The 15,693-nt window shown below is 41.8% G+C and overlaps 1 protein-coding gene across 7 annotated transcripts in view; it reads right to left on the bottom strand.

The window, feature by feature from the left end:
* Positions 1-3,913: 3,913 nt before the first annotated feature.
* The window catches only part of robo3 (roundabout, axon guidance receptor, homolog 3), a 176,774-nt gene continuing 164,994 nt past the window's right edge, over positions 3,914-15,693 (bottom strand). For 3 of the 7 annotated variants that reach the window (XM_080866045.1, XM_080866048.1, XM_080866050.1), the window contains 13 exons: positions 14,846-14,976; positions 14,113-14,296; positions 13,483-13,734; positions 12,992-13,031; positions 12,590-12,729; positions 12,231-12,512; positions 10,665-10,806; positions 9,954-10,172; positions 9,381-9,580; positions 9,123-9,230; positions 8,495-8,662; positions 7,136-7,278; positions 3,914-5,932 (listed from right to left, as the gene is read on the bottom strand). In XM_080866045.1, coding sequence (XP_080722171.1) covers positions 5,849-5,932; positions 7,136-7,278; positions 8,495-8,662; positions 9,123-9,230; positions 9,381-9,580; positions 9,954-10,172; positions 10,665-10,806; positions 12,231-12,512; positions 12,590-12,729; positions 12,992-13,031; positions 13,483-13,734; positions 14,113-14,296; positions 14,846-14,976 — 2,093 coding nt within the window. In that variant the 3' untranslated portion in view covers positions 3,914-5,848. The remainder of the gene's footprint in view (positions 5,933-7,135; positions 7,279-8,494; positions 8,663-9,122; positions 9,231-9,380; positions 9,581-9,953; positions 10,173-10,664; positions 10,807-12,230; positions 12,513-12,589; positions 12,730-12,991; positions 13,032-13,482; positions 13,735-14,112; positions 14,297-14,845; positions 14,977-15,693) is intronic. The other 4 variants (XM_080866047.1, XM_080866051.1, XM_080866046.1 and 1 more) reach the window with 3 other exon arrangements.

Raw genomic sequence — 15,693 nt, 5'->3', positions numbered from 1 at the left:
AAAAATCAATTTAGCACCTAGAATATGTTCCCCTAAGGCTGTGTGCATTGCTCACAAGAATACACTGTAACTGTGTGTGGGTTACTGTAGTTTTTGCCAGTCAAACACCAACACATTCATCAAGTTTAAGCTCATCCTGCATCTATCAGAAGATTTCTTAATGTATTCACTTGGTTTCCACCTCCAGCATCTTTATCTGTGGAAGTCAACAAAGCTATGCTGCAGCATCTTATCGTGCTCCATTCAGGTAAGAGCTCTGAAAGAGGAAGTATACCCCTGGCTGTTCATGTGTGCCTGAGCCTGCAAGCCATGATGCCAAGACACAGCGAGCATCTGTAGAGCAGTGGAGGGTAATGCATGCCTTGTCTCTGGTGGACAGAGGGGAGAGTGTGTTGAACTCTCCGAGAAGTGAATTTGGCCAATTTCATGCGTGTACAGTACTCACCCAGGTGCAACGCACTGTGAAGCTGGAGAAAGAATTAGAGAATTAGGCATTAGGAGAATAAGAAGCAAACAGAACTTCAGCAATAAGCAAGAGCTTTTGTTTATTTATTCATGTAGTTCTAGCTGGAAGTGGTGGATGGGGAGTTAAAGACTGCATGCTTAGATGATGCATCTTTTTAGAAGTTTGCACCAGAGTAAATAATTTTCAGCCTTCGTTGTATTGATTACTTTCTGTATGTCAAGAAATCTACTTGAATGTGCTGCACATCCAGGAAAATCCCATAAGAATGGTAGTGAAATACCAGAGTATGGCTGGAAAACTAAGAAAATTACCTTTCCTATCTTTAGAAGGTCTTTTCAAGAATTCACACCATCAGACATGCCCCATCAGTATGACTTTTTAGCAGCCCCTGAAAGAAGTCCATTGTGGCCTTATTTTCTTTTTCTTTTTTTTTTCTTTTTTTGCTGCAGTTGTCCCCTCAAAATCAGCTCCAACCCGTGTCTTATGGTATCAGACACCAACATTAGCAGCAGATATCAGGAAGTCTCAGAAGGTGTAAGAGTGATCTTCCATGGATGGCACTTGTATTTCGTGCACATCCCCAAGAGTAGAAATGAGATGTGGGGAAACAGGAAACATTGTCCCAAATTGTTTGTCATGTGAGCAGCATGGACACAGAGCTTCACCCTAACAGGGGTCAGTTTTTTGCTTTTATGGTAAATGGACTGGTTCTTATACACTTATGGTCAAAAGTTTTAGAACACTCCAATGTTTTATTGAAAATTATGCAGTTTAATGTCACATTGCGCTCTGAACTGAACTTACAAATAAGCAACTGGAGTGAAACCAGAAATCAGTGAATCAATTTTTAGACCAAAATGTTTTCTAAACTTTTGACTCATCAAAGTATCCACCTTTGGTAGATATAACAGCTGAACACACCCGTGGCATTCTTTCAACAATAGAAATCAAATATTCTTCAGAAAGTTCTTCCCATATCTGTTTCAGAAGTTTCCATAAATGTGGCGCTTGTAGGTTACTTTGCTTTCACTCCTCTGTCCAGTTCATCCCAAACCAGCTTGATGGGGTTTAAGTCTGGAGACGGTCTTGGGCACCCCATGTTTTCAAGCTTACCATCTTGTTCTTTTTTCCTGAGGTAGTTCTGGCATAGCTTAGACTTATGTTTTTTGGGTCATTATCTTGCTGTAGGATGAACCCCTGACCAACTACATGAGGGTATTGTGTGGCGCTGCAGAATGCTGTGGTAGCAGTTTTGGTTCAGCGTGCCTCTCACTCTGTAGAAGTCACCAACCCGAATCCAGCAAAACAGCCCTAAACAATCACACTTCCTCCTCCATGTTTGACAGTTGATGCCACCCACTGAGGAGCCATCGTTTTGCCTTCTTGATGGCGTACAAAGATCTTGAATGATGAACCGAAGATTTCAAATTTTGATTAATCCGTCCATAATACCTTCTTCCTGTCTTCAGTAGTCCAATGGCCGTGTTTCATGGCCCAGGCAAGCTTCTTTGTCTTATTCTGACGTCATAGCATTGTCCTGTCAAACCTGGAGCTCAAAGTCTTCTCTTCACAGTTGAAACTGAGATTTGCTTACTATGACCACTATTAAGCTGTGCTTTAAGCTGTTGTGAGCCGCCTATCACGCAAGCTGTTAACTCTCAGAAATGTCCTCTGATTCACCTGTGGCTTTGAGTCTGCCAGACCTCTTCCTTTCGTCAAAGTTTGGCCCAGTTTCTGAGTGCCTTTTGATGGTGAAGGAAACTGCACTCACTGACATCTTGACTTTCTTTGCAATTTCTCTGTTGGAAAGACCTACATTTTTAAGTGTTATGATGGTCTGTCTCTCTTCCATTTTTATTTTTATTTGCCTTTATCTCACCATTTTTGTCACACTACTTTCTGTAGTACAATACTGTTCAACTGATACTTCAGTTCTAAGGTCAAATGGTGTCGAGTCCCAGATTTAAACCTAGTGGGAGTATCCCACCTAGTGGGACCATTTACCTTAGAACTGAAGAAGCTTCTCGGATGAGAGGTGAAACGTCTTCAAGCAACTTAAAGAAGTCCAGACGCTTTTCTTTGCAAGCTCCGTTGTCAGTTTTGAGTAAACTTACCTTTTTAAAAAAAAGTCTCTGGCGGTTTACCACTTACCCTTTTACAATTTTAAGCTGACTTGAACAACTTGAATTGCAATAAATTGAATTGCCTGTTTACATTCTGAGTCCATGATGATTCATAATTTAGCAGCCTATCCTGTTGTGCAAATACGATCACCTTAAAAAGTAAACTAAAAAACATGACAGTTCCCACAACACATATACTTACACTTCAAAATCTGTAGTCCATAAACCAACGGATAACATACATCCTATATACAGTTATGGGCAGGAGTTAGACTAACCAGGCATTTCATTAGGTACACTTGGCTAGTATCAGTTTGGATCCGTTTGCTTTCACAGCTGCGTTCAATATCCAAGACTCAACAAGGTGCTTCAAACCTTCCTCAGAGGTTTCATCATAATATGTTCATGATAACATTAGAACACATACTGCAGATTCATCATGATTTGAGTTGATGTGAACCTCCCATTCATTAACATCCCAGTAGTGCTAAATTGGATGGAAATCTAGTGACTGTGAAGCCCATTTGAGTAGTGAACTCATTATCACATTAAAGAAACCAGAAAATTGTGACTTTGGTACAGTGGTCGTAAAGGAAAGGCAACGGCAGCACCAGCACACAGGTATGTTGTGGCATTCAAATGAGGCTCAACTGGTACTAACAAGCCCAAAGTATAAACCTGATATTAAGGCCAGAAAAAAGATTTGCACAAGGATTGTTGTTACAGTGAGTGTCACAAGCTATTGTTATACGTTCATTCAGACCTGAGATTACAGGTTATGATGCAATGTAGTGATGTGGAAATACATAATATTTAAAAATGTTCTTTTAAAAGGTTTTTATCCACAGAGTTGAATGTTGTTGAACTGAGTGGGAGGATTTAATTTGATTTACGTAAAAAATATAGAGCTCTTATAATCCCTGTGAAAAGTTATGCCAGTTTGCATAAAATTGTTTTTCTACTAAATAACTGATTAGTGTTTGAGGTTAGTTATTCCGATGTAGATCAGTTATGAAGCACGGTCATTAAATAAGTAATAGTGAAAACCTTTCAGAAACTGACTCGGTGTGCGACAGTACTTACCTTCACCTAAGGTAACTTTGTCATTCACTGCAACACAACACAAAAAATCCAACACACATGCATGCACACACACACACACACACACGCCGCTAAATACAGACAAAAAGTCTTAATACCCTTGATATAGAGTTTTTAAAAAGCCACCACTGAGGCAACTAATGGCAACTGTGGCACAGTTAAAAAACAAACAAATGCATGCACTGTCTTATGCTTTCTGAAAAAAGAATGAGTACAGGCAGAGGTCATCAAATGTGTTTTACTGTACATTTACAAAACAACAAGAGTACAAAAAAGTCAGTCCACAGACATTTTTTGTTTGTTTGTTTGTTTGTTTGTTTTGGAGGGAGTATATTGACATTTCATCTGACAAATGCAGCAAACAGCCTCTCAGACAGACAAGAGGGGAAGCAGAGGGATTACAATCAAACTTTCATAAAGTCTGTCTGTCAGTCTGGCTGCAGAGTGGAACACTTTGCAGCAGAGAAACCAGAGGAAACATAGAAAAATATGACATTCGTAGCGGACAACATGGCAGCAGGGATCCTGGTGGGGAAGCGCTGGGGGGCGGAGACGTCCATCTGGGAGCGAGACCCAGCTCGTTTTGGTTTTTCTGACCCCCCCCCACCCCTCATTCTCGACCAGAAAACACACTTTGTGCTTCATATTTTCTGTTGTTTTGCCATCACAACAAGAGTGCAACAGTAGTTAATGCTTTTCCAAAAAGTATACATTTTGAGAAAAAAAGTTGGCACATTCAAGAAGACTTTTTTTTTTTGTTTGTTTGTTTGTTTTTTTAAATATCAGACGTTTGTGGTTTTTTAATCCTCATAAATACAATATACATCTTTTACCCCTGTATCCAGAGCTCACAAAATACAGACACAGGTATTTACAAACCAAAGGTGAGGAGTGATCTGAGTGGCTCATAAATATTCGGAGCAATACCAAAAGCAGAATGTAAAGTCTGTTTACAGCAATAACATAGGTTTGACTCTAGGTTCCTGAAACCCTAAGCTCCATGTCTTGTTCAGCTTATTGTCTCCACAGTGGTTAGATGGGCGGGGAGCAGGAGGGTGATCAAATCATCAAAGGTACACTGATAGAATTTCTTTATCTTAATTCCTGAAAGAGAGAAATATAACATCAGTAGCTTAAACAATCAGTCTCACAGAACGAGTTATCAGGACACCGTAGTACACAACTTATTCTAGCAGCAACTTGGTATCAGGGGCCAATTTAATCCATCCATGGAGATTGAATCAGTTTTTATCAAGACTGTTTAGCTGTCAGGGTGAAGAACTTCAGACAATTTCCTCTCGATCTGAGCCACATTCCTGCAGTAATCATCTATCTTGTAAATTTTGGGTCAGCACCACTTAACAGGAAGTTAAGTGACTTGTTGACATTTCCACGATGTACCGGAGGATGCTGAAAACAGCTTCAAGCTAAAATCTGTTTCTGGAAGCTCTGCAGTAACACAAAACACATGCAAGTGTTGCAAATAATTTGATGCAATGTTTAATACTCATCTTTTAATGTGAAAATTAAGCTTTCAGCTCCATGCTGATCACAGTGAAGTTGCTACTACAAACAGGAATTCCTCTCCAAGTGGATCTAAAATGCATTTCCTTATTTTTTTTAATCGCATCTACAGTATACTGCTACAGTTATGGATGTAAACCAAAAGCATGCGGGGCAGCCAATCAGAAGAAAATTAGCTCAAAGGGCAGAGGGAGGCAAAACAGCTTGTCTGAGGCAGTCTTTTATGCATGTAGTGCATTTTACTGACTGTCAATCAATTTATTTATAAGCACATTTAAAAACAGCACAGATTGACCAAAGTGCTGTACAAACAATCATGTGAACTATGCTTGAGCAGACTAGGTTCCCCATATTAAACACATATTAAAGCACTGCCAGTTGTTCCAGTTTCTGAAGATCGTGTCATGCACTGCATTTTGATTGTCATTATTCTGCATTCAGTCCAGAAAGATTGTTTCAAAAGAATCAAAAGTGATGCTACTTAACAAAAATCTAATTAACTTCATACAAAGGTCAGGATGGATGGATTTCACAAAACATGCTATGAAATTAAAAGGAGATATAAAAAGTATGAAAAAAACTTCAGTGTCTCAAACGTTCATACACACCTCTCTAATACCACTGTTACAGTGGCCTATTTAGTTCCTAGCCTCGGAGCATTTTTTAACAGGCTTGACGACATCTGCTGCCCTTCCGTCGCCCATCCTAGACTGGCCGTCTGCATCAAAGGCCACATGATAAGCAGGCAATAACACCACATGAGGAAGAGGTAACCTAATCCAGGCTTCCTGTAACTTTATTGCAAAGGAGGATTGTGCTTTCATGTGCCTGGGAAGGTGTGAAAAAGGTCAGCGTGGGTCAGTTAGGAGCATGTGGAGCAGGGGTGAGGTGTTCTTTAGTTCTCCACCGAGGGGGTGGAGGGGAATATAAGGAACCTTTGTGTGTGTGGCAAGAGAAAAGAGTGATTGTGCATGTGTGTCACTTTTACAAGTTGCTTTGCAACACTCATGTCTGATGTGCACTGAGAAGTGACCCGTGACAGAGCCATCCTTTCTCTGTTTCCTCACACATGCAGCTTTATAGTGATGCCTCGGGTTACAGCTGTAAGCTTAACAGCTACAGCATTAAAGGAATGCATCAAAGCTGCTGCACTAACCATGTCTCATAAACCACTGCGTATGTAGGTTAACACTGAATTTTGAAAGTAACCAGAGTCAAAGTTGTGGCTGAAAGCTATTTTATCCATTTAATTACATAGAAGAAAATATTTGTCCTGATCCTTTTCAGCATTGTGCCTGCATGAAATTAATTAACACAACCTTTTCAGTTTTTTCCGTGCAGTTAACCAATCCAAAACACAGATTACAAACTGAATTTACATACAATTTGAATTTAACTTTAAAGAGCTCCCATCACTTTGGATTAAGCTCCTGTTGGGTTACCCAGCTTGCTGCCTACCTACAGTAATGTCAAACTTTGTAAGCACAAATTCCCTTCAGAGCCTTCCATTCAGCTGGCACAGCGTGCTCCACCATAAAAGACACTAGCACGTCGCAAGGGAGCCTGCAGGGAGTGCATTTAAAAGAGTGCTCCCACAGTTAAGTGTGCCCTCAGAAGTGTACTCCAGAGAGAGCAGTGGTTGTGTAGGCTTAACATTGTTTCTTACTGTAAAGGTTTTGAAGCAAATGGTAGTGGCAGATCTGTATGAATGGGCCTGAGAGCATGACGGTGTGAGTGTGTGTGGGGGGGAGTGTAGAAGCCCTCTCTGAAGTGCCTTCACATATTAGTAATGATATGTAGATTAAACTGAATCCCATGAAGAGGCTTTGTTCTCATATTCATGAATATATAAAAGAATCAATTATTAAAACCATTAGAGGTGCACAAAACTCTATAACTGGTTTTTTTTGCAGAATTTTACCTCATTGTGTTTCCTGGCTGAGTTGAGCCCCCGGGAGCCTGTGGAGCCTCTCGATGAGGAACTTCCTGTAGTTGAACAGTTACTAGACATCTGACCTCTGGAGAGGTAACCGGCCTTGCTGCTGTACAGGATCATCTCCTCATCTGGAGAGACAGATGCAAATGGGAAAATAAAGGTGCATTTGGACATTTTGCAGCTGATCTGGACAACACTTTTTCAGATGTAGGCTACGTCTACACTAATCCGGATAAATTTGAAAACGGCGTTTTCGTCTAAGAACGCTCCACGTCCACACTATCGTTTCCAAACAGTTGTTCATCCACACTGAAACGCTTATGGTCCTCTATTGCGCATACGTGAAACGTAAGATGATTTGACCTGCGGTATTTCTGTCTGCTGTTTATTTACTTTCCGGCTCTTTAAAACGCCGTGGCAAAATGTCGAGGAAAAGTTTTTTAAATGGACTAACAATGAGGTGGAGGTGTTGCTGCGAGTAACGCAAAAGTACAAAGTTGCAAAAGTGAGTGAGAATTAAACAATTTGAAGAAAAGCTATCTGGAGCATGTACAGGCTGATGTCAATCTTTAATAGAGCAAACAAAACAACGCCCTCCGCAATCTTAGTTTAATTGGTCACATGACTGGATCATATGACTAAAATGCGTCATCGTTTCCGAAAGTCTGCGGTTACGCTGTCCACACTGACTAAATGACCTCCTCAGCAGGTCTTGAAGTTCTCCAGAGGCCTGGTAATGACATAGTCATTTGATTCAGGTGTGTTGACCCAGGGTAATATCTAAAACCTGCCTTCAAGGCCTGGAGTTGGACACCCCTGCCTTACAATATAAAGCACCTTGAGGCAACTTCTGTTGTGATTTGACGCTATATAGTTAAACTGAAATTGAATTGAATACATTTCCATCCAAATGAATTCAATAACCACACATTTACCCAGATTTATTTTTGGAGTTGGGTTTGGAAAAACAACACTGAGTTTTCACATGATATTCTGTGAGGGATACACGCTGGAGGGTTTTTAGATTCTCTGAGCCATGCCTTTTGTTTTTGAAAATGGCCAGGAGAGCTGGCTTCACGGTTATTTTGCAAAGTCATTTATAAAGAATGACATGTTGCAAACAGACCCGTTTCACTCTCCCGTGTAACACTGCAGTGCAGTAGTGGACCGTGGTGCATCATTATGTGGAAGAGGCTTCATCAGCCGAGTGCATAAGTGCTGCCTTTTCTTCCGCTTTCTTCTTCTGCAAGAAGCACAACATTTCCAAGAGAGCCCACACTCTCTGTCCTAAATTTGATTTGTCTAACCTTAAACTGCATTATGGCTGAAATTCAACACACTTACTGTCAGTGTGTCTCTGTCCCGAGCCTTTTCGCTGCTGGCTATTAATGCTATATTCAGTCCTCTCCAGGGAGGACAGCGTGCCGTTTGTCACACAGTTGGCCTCCATGCACCCCTGGGGGTCCTGTAACCGGCTCTCTTCTGGGGGTGGTTCTGGAGGAGGGGGCAGGTCTAAAAAAAATGAGATACAGGGAAAGAGCATTAAAACTTTAAGAAAGAACTTTTTGTTTCCATTTTCATTGTTAGGTTTCTGTTAAAAAACAGTTTTCTTAGTTTCCAAAAAATGACAGCTTTTTCTTATTTCTCTCTTTGTTTTCTTTGCTAAGTGAGAAAAGTGAAGAGACTTACAGTCTTGATTTCTTGATGGAAATTGAAATGATTATTCACTTATTAAGATGAAAGGTCTTGTTCTTGTTCCTGCCAAGGCTATGGATTCACAGTGGACTGCAATTTCAGATTTTTATTTCCGTTTCCAGTGATAATAATCATGCTTATCCAGTAAACATATTACAGTCTGTAAGCTGAGATTACAATTTCCATCCATAGTCAGGAATGCCAGCCTCTCATCTTGCCTTTCTAACAGCTGTGGACAGTCACAGTATCTGTGATTCACATATTTGAATCTGCCCACCTCCTTGTATGTCTCTTCTGTAAGCTGAAGTCTTAGACACTTTTTTTTTCACTCTTGATTTTTGGTTTGGTGGAGTACTTGTATCAGCGGGGGAGGAGCGACTGTGCACTGTGGGTGAAAAGGTATAAATAATCAATAGCAAGGAGACGATGCAGAAGGATTACTCACATGACAAACACTAAATCAACTTTAAATCAGCTTCCAGGGTGGGGGCTGCTACTCTGTATTCTGTATGCGTGTGCACGTCAGCCACTTTACCCGGCGTGGTCGTGCTGATGCTGTCTTCATTCAGAGCTGGGCCCTGGCTCTGGAGGCAGCGATGGGCAGGACTCTGGCACTGCAGCATGCCAACTTCTGATGAGCTGTGATGCTGTTGGCTGGAGAGGCTGGGGTTGGACTGGGTGAGCAGCGGGCTCGGTGCCTGGGGAACTGGCATGGGACCGCAGGGTAACCTTCTGCTTTGGGAAGTGAGGGCAGCATGTTACTGGAGCAAAAAATAAACTGAAGCAGAAGCTAAATCTTGTAATGTTTAGGAGTGAGGTTTACTATACAGCTAAACACATGATTTTTGGCATGATTAATAATGTGATTTTATTGGTTTTGTCATTTTATTCTTTCTGTCACATCTGACAATAGCACTCGATTTAGCTAGGCTGCTTATCTGTAATTGTGAATTCTACTGAGAAGTGAATGAAGCACTAAACAGTAAGCAGTAAAATGACTGTGATTAGCAGAGAAATCCCCTTCCATCAGCACATTTGCTGAACTTAAACATATTGACACAGTGCAGTTAAATGGACACAACCTTTAGAAAATACAGTAAGCACGTACCGTGACAACTGCTGGCTGTTTGATTGGTTCTGACGGGGGAGGTCATGGTGGGCTTGGGGCTCCTCGTGCGGTGACGGAGTGAGCGTGGCGGTTGACTGGTGACTGTAGGAGGTGGCTGGAGAGGAAGCGTTGTTCCTCTGAGGGGGCGAAGGTCTGTCCTCGCAGCCTTCCATCAGGTATGTCCTCTCAGGGAGGGGTGGACACCATTCCTCATCCGATCTAGATACACAGTGAAGCAGATTACAGCTCAGCGAGGCCGTGTGCGGCTCTACACCTCGATGTGTTGCATAATTATTGTCGAAGTACAACCTGTTTACTCAGTGATACCTTCAAATCCAACTAGCTAAGAGGCTATTTAAAGATTAATGATGTTCTTTCAAGTTAGGAGGCTTCGCCAACGGCAAAACTGCAGGAGGCTAAGCTTCCCATTGAATGGTACTGCAGCTATGAGTTTTGCTATGAGGCTGCAGAGTGCAAGTGGTAAGGGTCAACATTGCTAATTGCGTTTCATGGGTGGGGAAAACAGCTAAATCAGTCAAGGAGTTGACCAAGGCTGAGATAATTGAGTTGTTAAGGGCAGGGCCTTAAGAGCAATGCTGGCTTTTATACTTAATGCAGCTGTTAGAGGTGACACTAAGTCTAAGTGATGATACAACAGTGTCATACTAATTCAGAGAGATGTGCATCTGAGGAGGCAGGACTGTGACTCACCCTAGGTCCATGTTCTCTGGAAGTTCGTCATCTTGCTCACACTGCTTCAGCTCTTCTATGGGCGGAGGCGGGGGCAAGGACTCCATCCAGGTCAGAGATGGGGTCTTTACAGCCTTACCCATCACCTTCTGCTTGGGCTTACCTAAAAAAATGACATACATAAATAAATGCAGCGATTCAATTGAAGGGGAGGTTCTGGCACAATAAGCTGATTCGTCATGACCGTATTTTGACACATACCCCAGCAGGCCTGTGGCTCACAAATAGCAACACGGAGGCAGCAAAGTAGGATTTGTAGCATGACTGAGTGCATGTTGGCCAAACTGCTTCCACGAAGGAGAGCACAAACCTCAGCTCACTCTCTAAGGGAGTAGTTTTGTATTTTGTACATTTTCATTTTGTTTTCTTATGAAGTTTGCAAGAAAGGCAGGTGTGAAATGTAAAAGTGACATCACTACATGCTTTTTGTCAATTTTCAACCAATATATCCAAATAAACAGATAAATAAAGTTGACCGTGATGGACCATTGGTGGACGTAAGGCAACTTTTCATGGATTGTTAGCACAAGCCCACTCTACCCCCCTACAAATTTTTATCAGCATTCATTGAAAACTTTTCGATCTGTCACCTTGGCAGATAGAACGATTGCTCTCTTTCAGTCTTGTTTTTGTGTTCCTTTGTCTTTCATTGTTACCCAAGTCCACTCCTGCTGTCTTGCCCAGAGTCACATTTGGATGTGTATTCCTGTTTTACGTTGGTAATGGTCGTTCTCCGTGTCTCAAGTTTTCTTCGTCATCTCGTTATGTCTGTTGTTGCATCCCACCTGTTATCTGTCCCCTTGTTATTCTGTGAGTGTGTGTTGTTTCTGTCTTCCTCTGTTTTTTGTTGCATTGTCCCTCATCCTTCACAGCTGTGTGTACCCTCGCTCTGTGCCTCCCTGCTTCGAGTTTCCCAGCTATTCTATTTCTCCTTGTGATTCTGTTAGCTTTTGATTCCCCTGCTCACCTTGGTTCTGTGTATTTTGGACTTTCAGAATTAAATGCTCATTTTCAATTTGCTCTGTATTCAAGTCCACAAACAAGCTTTTACATAGCCCACAAAGAACAAAAACACTATTTTCTGATTAGTATTTTTCATTAGAAAAGCAGAACAATCTAAAATCCGAAGCGATTCTGAAGGCAGATGCAGACTGTTTCAAATCTAATATCAATAATCCATCCATCTTCATCCACTTTATCCGTGGCCGGGTTTTGAGGGCAGCAGCCTAAGCAGAGAAGCCCAGACCTCCCTCTCCCCAGCCACCTCCCCCAGCTTATCTGGGGGAACACCAAGGCGTTCCTCCGGATAAGCTGGAGCTGATTTCATATCAATAAGTGATGACAAAATATCCATGTAAAAGGAAGGAAGGTAAGGAAGGAAAGTAAGGAAACACTGGAATCTAAAGCCATATTTTTGGCATATTTTGGGTTTACATTTCACCTTTTTTTTCTTATTTCCTCGAAGTAATCAACGCAAAAGGAGACAGACGTGTATTTCAAATTCACAGAACTGAAATCCTTCCTCACCACTGCAGCGGTCCAGCTGGGCGTACTGAGCTCCAGATGGACCGGGCTGGGTAATCCAGTGGCCGTCGTCTTGCTGCTCACCGCCGTGGGGTGGAACTTGTGTCTGGTTGGTGAAAGGCATGATGGAGGTGGAAGCGTAAGGAGTGGTGGAGTTGTGCTGGGCGTAGGTGAAACTGTGCAGGTCCTCGCTGGTGGCGTCAATCGTGCTGTAGATGGGACCTTCGGTGGAGCCTCCCATGCTGTACTTCTCAGTCTGATTCAGGTAGTTGGAGATGCCAGCTTCTACACAGGGATGGAGGTAGGATTTAGCAAAGCTCCTGTTGTTGTAAGCACAGCATCACAAAAACAGACACTCCTACCATTGTAGTATCTCTCAGCTGTGTCGGGATTGGCCGGGCAGCAGTTGACGGCCTCTTTGCCATTGTGAACCAAGTTAGTGGTGGGCCAAGAGTCTGCCAGCCATGGGTAGTTGCCCATGTTGCCCCCAAGCACTCCTTGCCTACAGAGACACTCTGGCATTAGCTGAAGTCGTAGTGGGGCAGTACAACATCAAGTATAACTGTCCAGATGGAATTAGAGAGTGGCAGAGAAAAAGCTGCATGCATGCAGTGAGAAATGTGGTGTGAATTTAAAAAGATTCACATAATAAAATATCACAAAGTTCAGAGATATAATTCTAGAAATGTCTGTATGTCTTTGCTTAGCAACCCTATCCTACTAGTTCACACAGAAACAGCACTAGTAGGATATAAACCAGTTACCTTCCATTTAGTCCCGGTCCTTCTCCATGAGGGAAACCGACTGCAAAAGCAAGAGAGAAAGAGAGTGATGAGCAGAGGAACAGGGATTCACAAACAAATTATTCTGTTATCCTTCTTACAGATCCTTCAGTCTATATCCTATTCTAATAATGTAGAGTCAGCTGTTCTCATGTCCACCAAAAGCACAAAAAAGTGCATCTATGTTTTTATTTTTTGATTATTATAATTATGTGAGTTCATACTTAAACTTCTAGTCATGTATTAAAGCTTATACTATTGCAGTACAGAGAACAGAACCTAAATAGTAGGTATATATAAAGATTATTAAGTATTCAAGCCCAAATTTAGCCTAGGAGGGAATTACACTGAAACTATTTGTAAGTTTTTCCTTTTATTTGGCTGTACATATGTCAATGGCAGCATTCTGGATTCGACTTCCTTCATAAGTATCATCCCAGCTTCAGGTCATCTTCATCATCCTTCATCCTTACCTGCTGGTGTGTAGGCGAAGGAGGCCGTGTAGTGGCTCAGCTCCTTCCTCTTCTTGCGGCGGCAGTAGATCCAGACGCTGAAACCCATCAGGATGACCCAGCAGGCTCCTCCGATGCCTGCGATGAACGCCGGCTGCTTGACCACATCTGTAATCTGTTCAGCTAGACTCACGCTGCTCTCCTCACCACCATTGGTCTTGTCACCACTGCCTCCGCTTCCACCTGCTAATGAGGGCTGTTCAGCTGGCAGCTCTACAGGAGAAAAACAAGACCAAAGATTACTGAACCATTTTATTTTTGGCTGGTTTGTTTAGTTTTCATACTCCAAAAAATAGCAATCAGTAAACCGTGTGTGTCTTTAATAAAGTGAAACTAAACTAAACTATTAACCGTGGACATAATTACCTCTTTCCTGAATAAACCTGAAGCAGGTGATGATGACATAACCTGAGATGTAACATTAATTAGCATCTTCTAATAACAAGTTTTTGGATGTTTTAGGTATGTGATTGCTGGAGCCGCACTATGGACTTCAATATTTTCCTGCGTCCTCTGGGATTAGTGTCTACTTAATTCATCTACTTTCGCACCTTGGCTCACTTTTTATTCTCATTATTTTTGTGGACTCACTGATGAGGACGGGCACCGGCTGACTGCGAGTGCCAATCCCGGCGCTAGTCACTGCTGCCACCTCCACTTGGTAAAGCACTCCGGGCATCAGGCCCTTCAGCAACGTGGACAACGTGTTTCCATCCACTGTCTTGTTACTGTAGTATCGGGTCTGGTTGTCATCACCAGTGCTCATGCACCAAACCTGTTTGCATACAGAAAAATTTGCCATTAACTTTTTTTTAAATACTTCACATTTTAATTCAAAGATAAACTAGTTAACTACTGTCCTTTTTTGCTTAAAACTACATCAGAGTCAAATATTTTTCATGTACCACCTTCAAGCTTCTATATGTAAAGTTTTCTTTTCCCATTTATCCTGACTGAAGAAAACATCATACTCACAATCCACCAATTACCCGCTGTTTCCTTTTTATCTATATCTTATGGGATTAGCAGTGATTTCATAAGAGAACCGCCTTAACATTTGGGTCAGTGAGTACACATTTTGTGTGTAAGGCACTACTTACATGTCAGCTATGATGTTTTCTTGTGTGAAGTGTGAAGGCAGTGAACAGAGAGTGGTTACTACACATTGCAGAGGTTTTCCTGGGCAGTCACAGTGCTGCCCCCACTAAAGCTTTATTTAATTCAATTCAGTTCAATTTTATTTCTATAGCACTAAATCACAGCAGTCACTTCAAGGCACTTTGAGTGTGAGACTTGTGACTTGACTAGGCTGAGGTTTGTTTACCCTGTACTCCTGGATGATGCCATTTTGCGTGTCACTGCGTGGCGGCTCCCAGGAGACACTGATGCTGGAGCTGGAGCTGTTGCCGAGCTTCACTGTTGACACTGTAACAGCTCTGGGAGGGGCACTGGGTACTGTGAGAGGTGGGAGGAACATTTCTCTCATTTCATCAAGATGAGCAGAGTAGTTGAGCGCAGTAAATTATGAACATACACCCATATAGATACATATACATATTAGGACTGGGTATCGTCACTGATTTCTAGAATAGTTTCAATTCCGATTCACAAGGTCCCGAATCGATTCGATCCACGATTCGATTCAATTCGATTTGAGAGTCAGAAATATTATAATTCAGATCATGCATCAGTACATTTCCATATTTTTATATCTATAACAAGAAAGCTGACACTTGCGAGACTTTATCAAAGATGTGAGCATCACAGCAGATGCCTTTGTGTCAAAGTAGCTGAGGATAAAACACAGAAAAACATGAAGGCGACTTTCCTGGCCTGGGATTTTATAAAAATATTCTGCAGTAGATCAAAAACGAAAGAAAACCATTAATCAACATATGAACATTACCTGATGCTGCTGAAGTGAAGCAGAGCAAAGTTACAGAGGTTTGATTAGAGACACGGCTAAGCGTTATGAAATTTTGCATAATTTTAAAAAGTTTAAGTTTGTTCAGTAGCCTACTGAACAGTAGAAATGAGGTTTTCTTTTCGGAAGTAAAAGGAAAAAAAAACAGCGGCCAACAGCGCTGTAAACAACGGTAGACTTGTGCGTAATAAGCAAGCGAATAATGCAGAAAACAGATTTTTAGACGGGAAACTGTTCTTGAAGTACAG

The sequence above is a fragment of the Rhamphochromis sp. 'chilingali' genome, assembly GCF_963969265.1.
Source record: "Rhamphochromis sp. 'chilingali' genome assembly, chromosome: 19".
Lineage (NCBI taxonomy): Eukaryota > Metazoa > Chordata > Actinopteri > Cichliformes > Cichlidae > Rhamphochromis > Rhamphochromis sp. 'chilingali'.
This window is presented reverse-complemented; position numbering and strand designations above follow the sequence as displayed.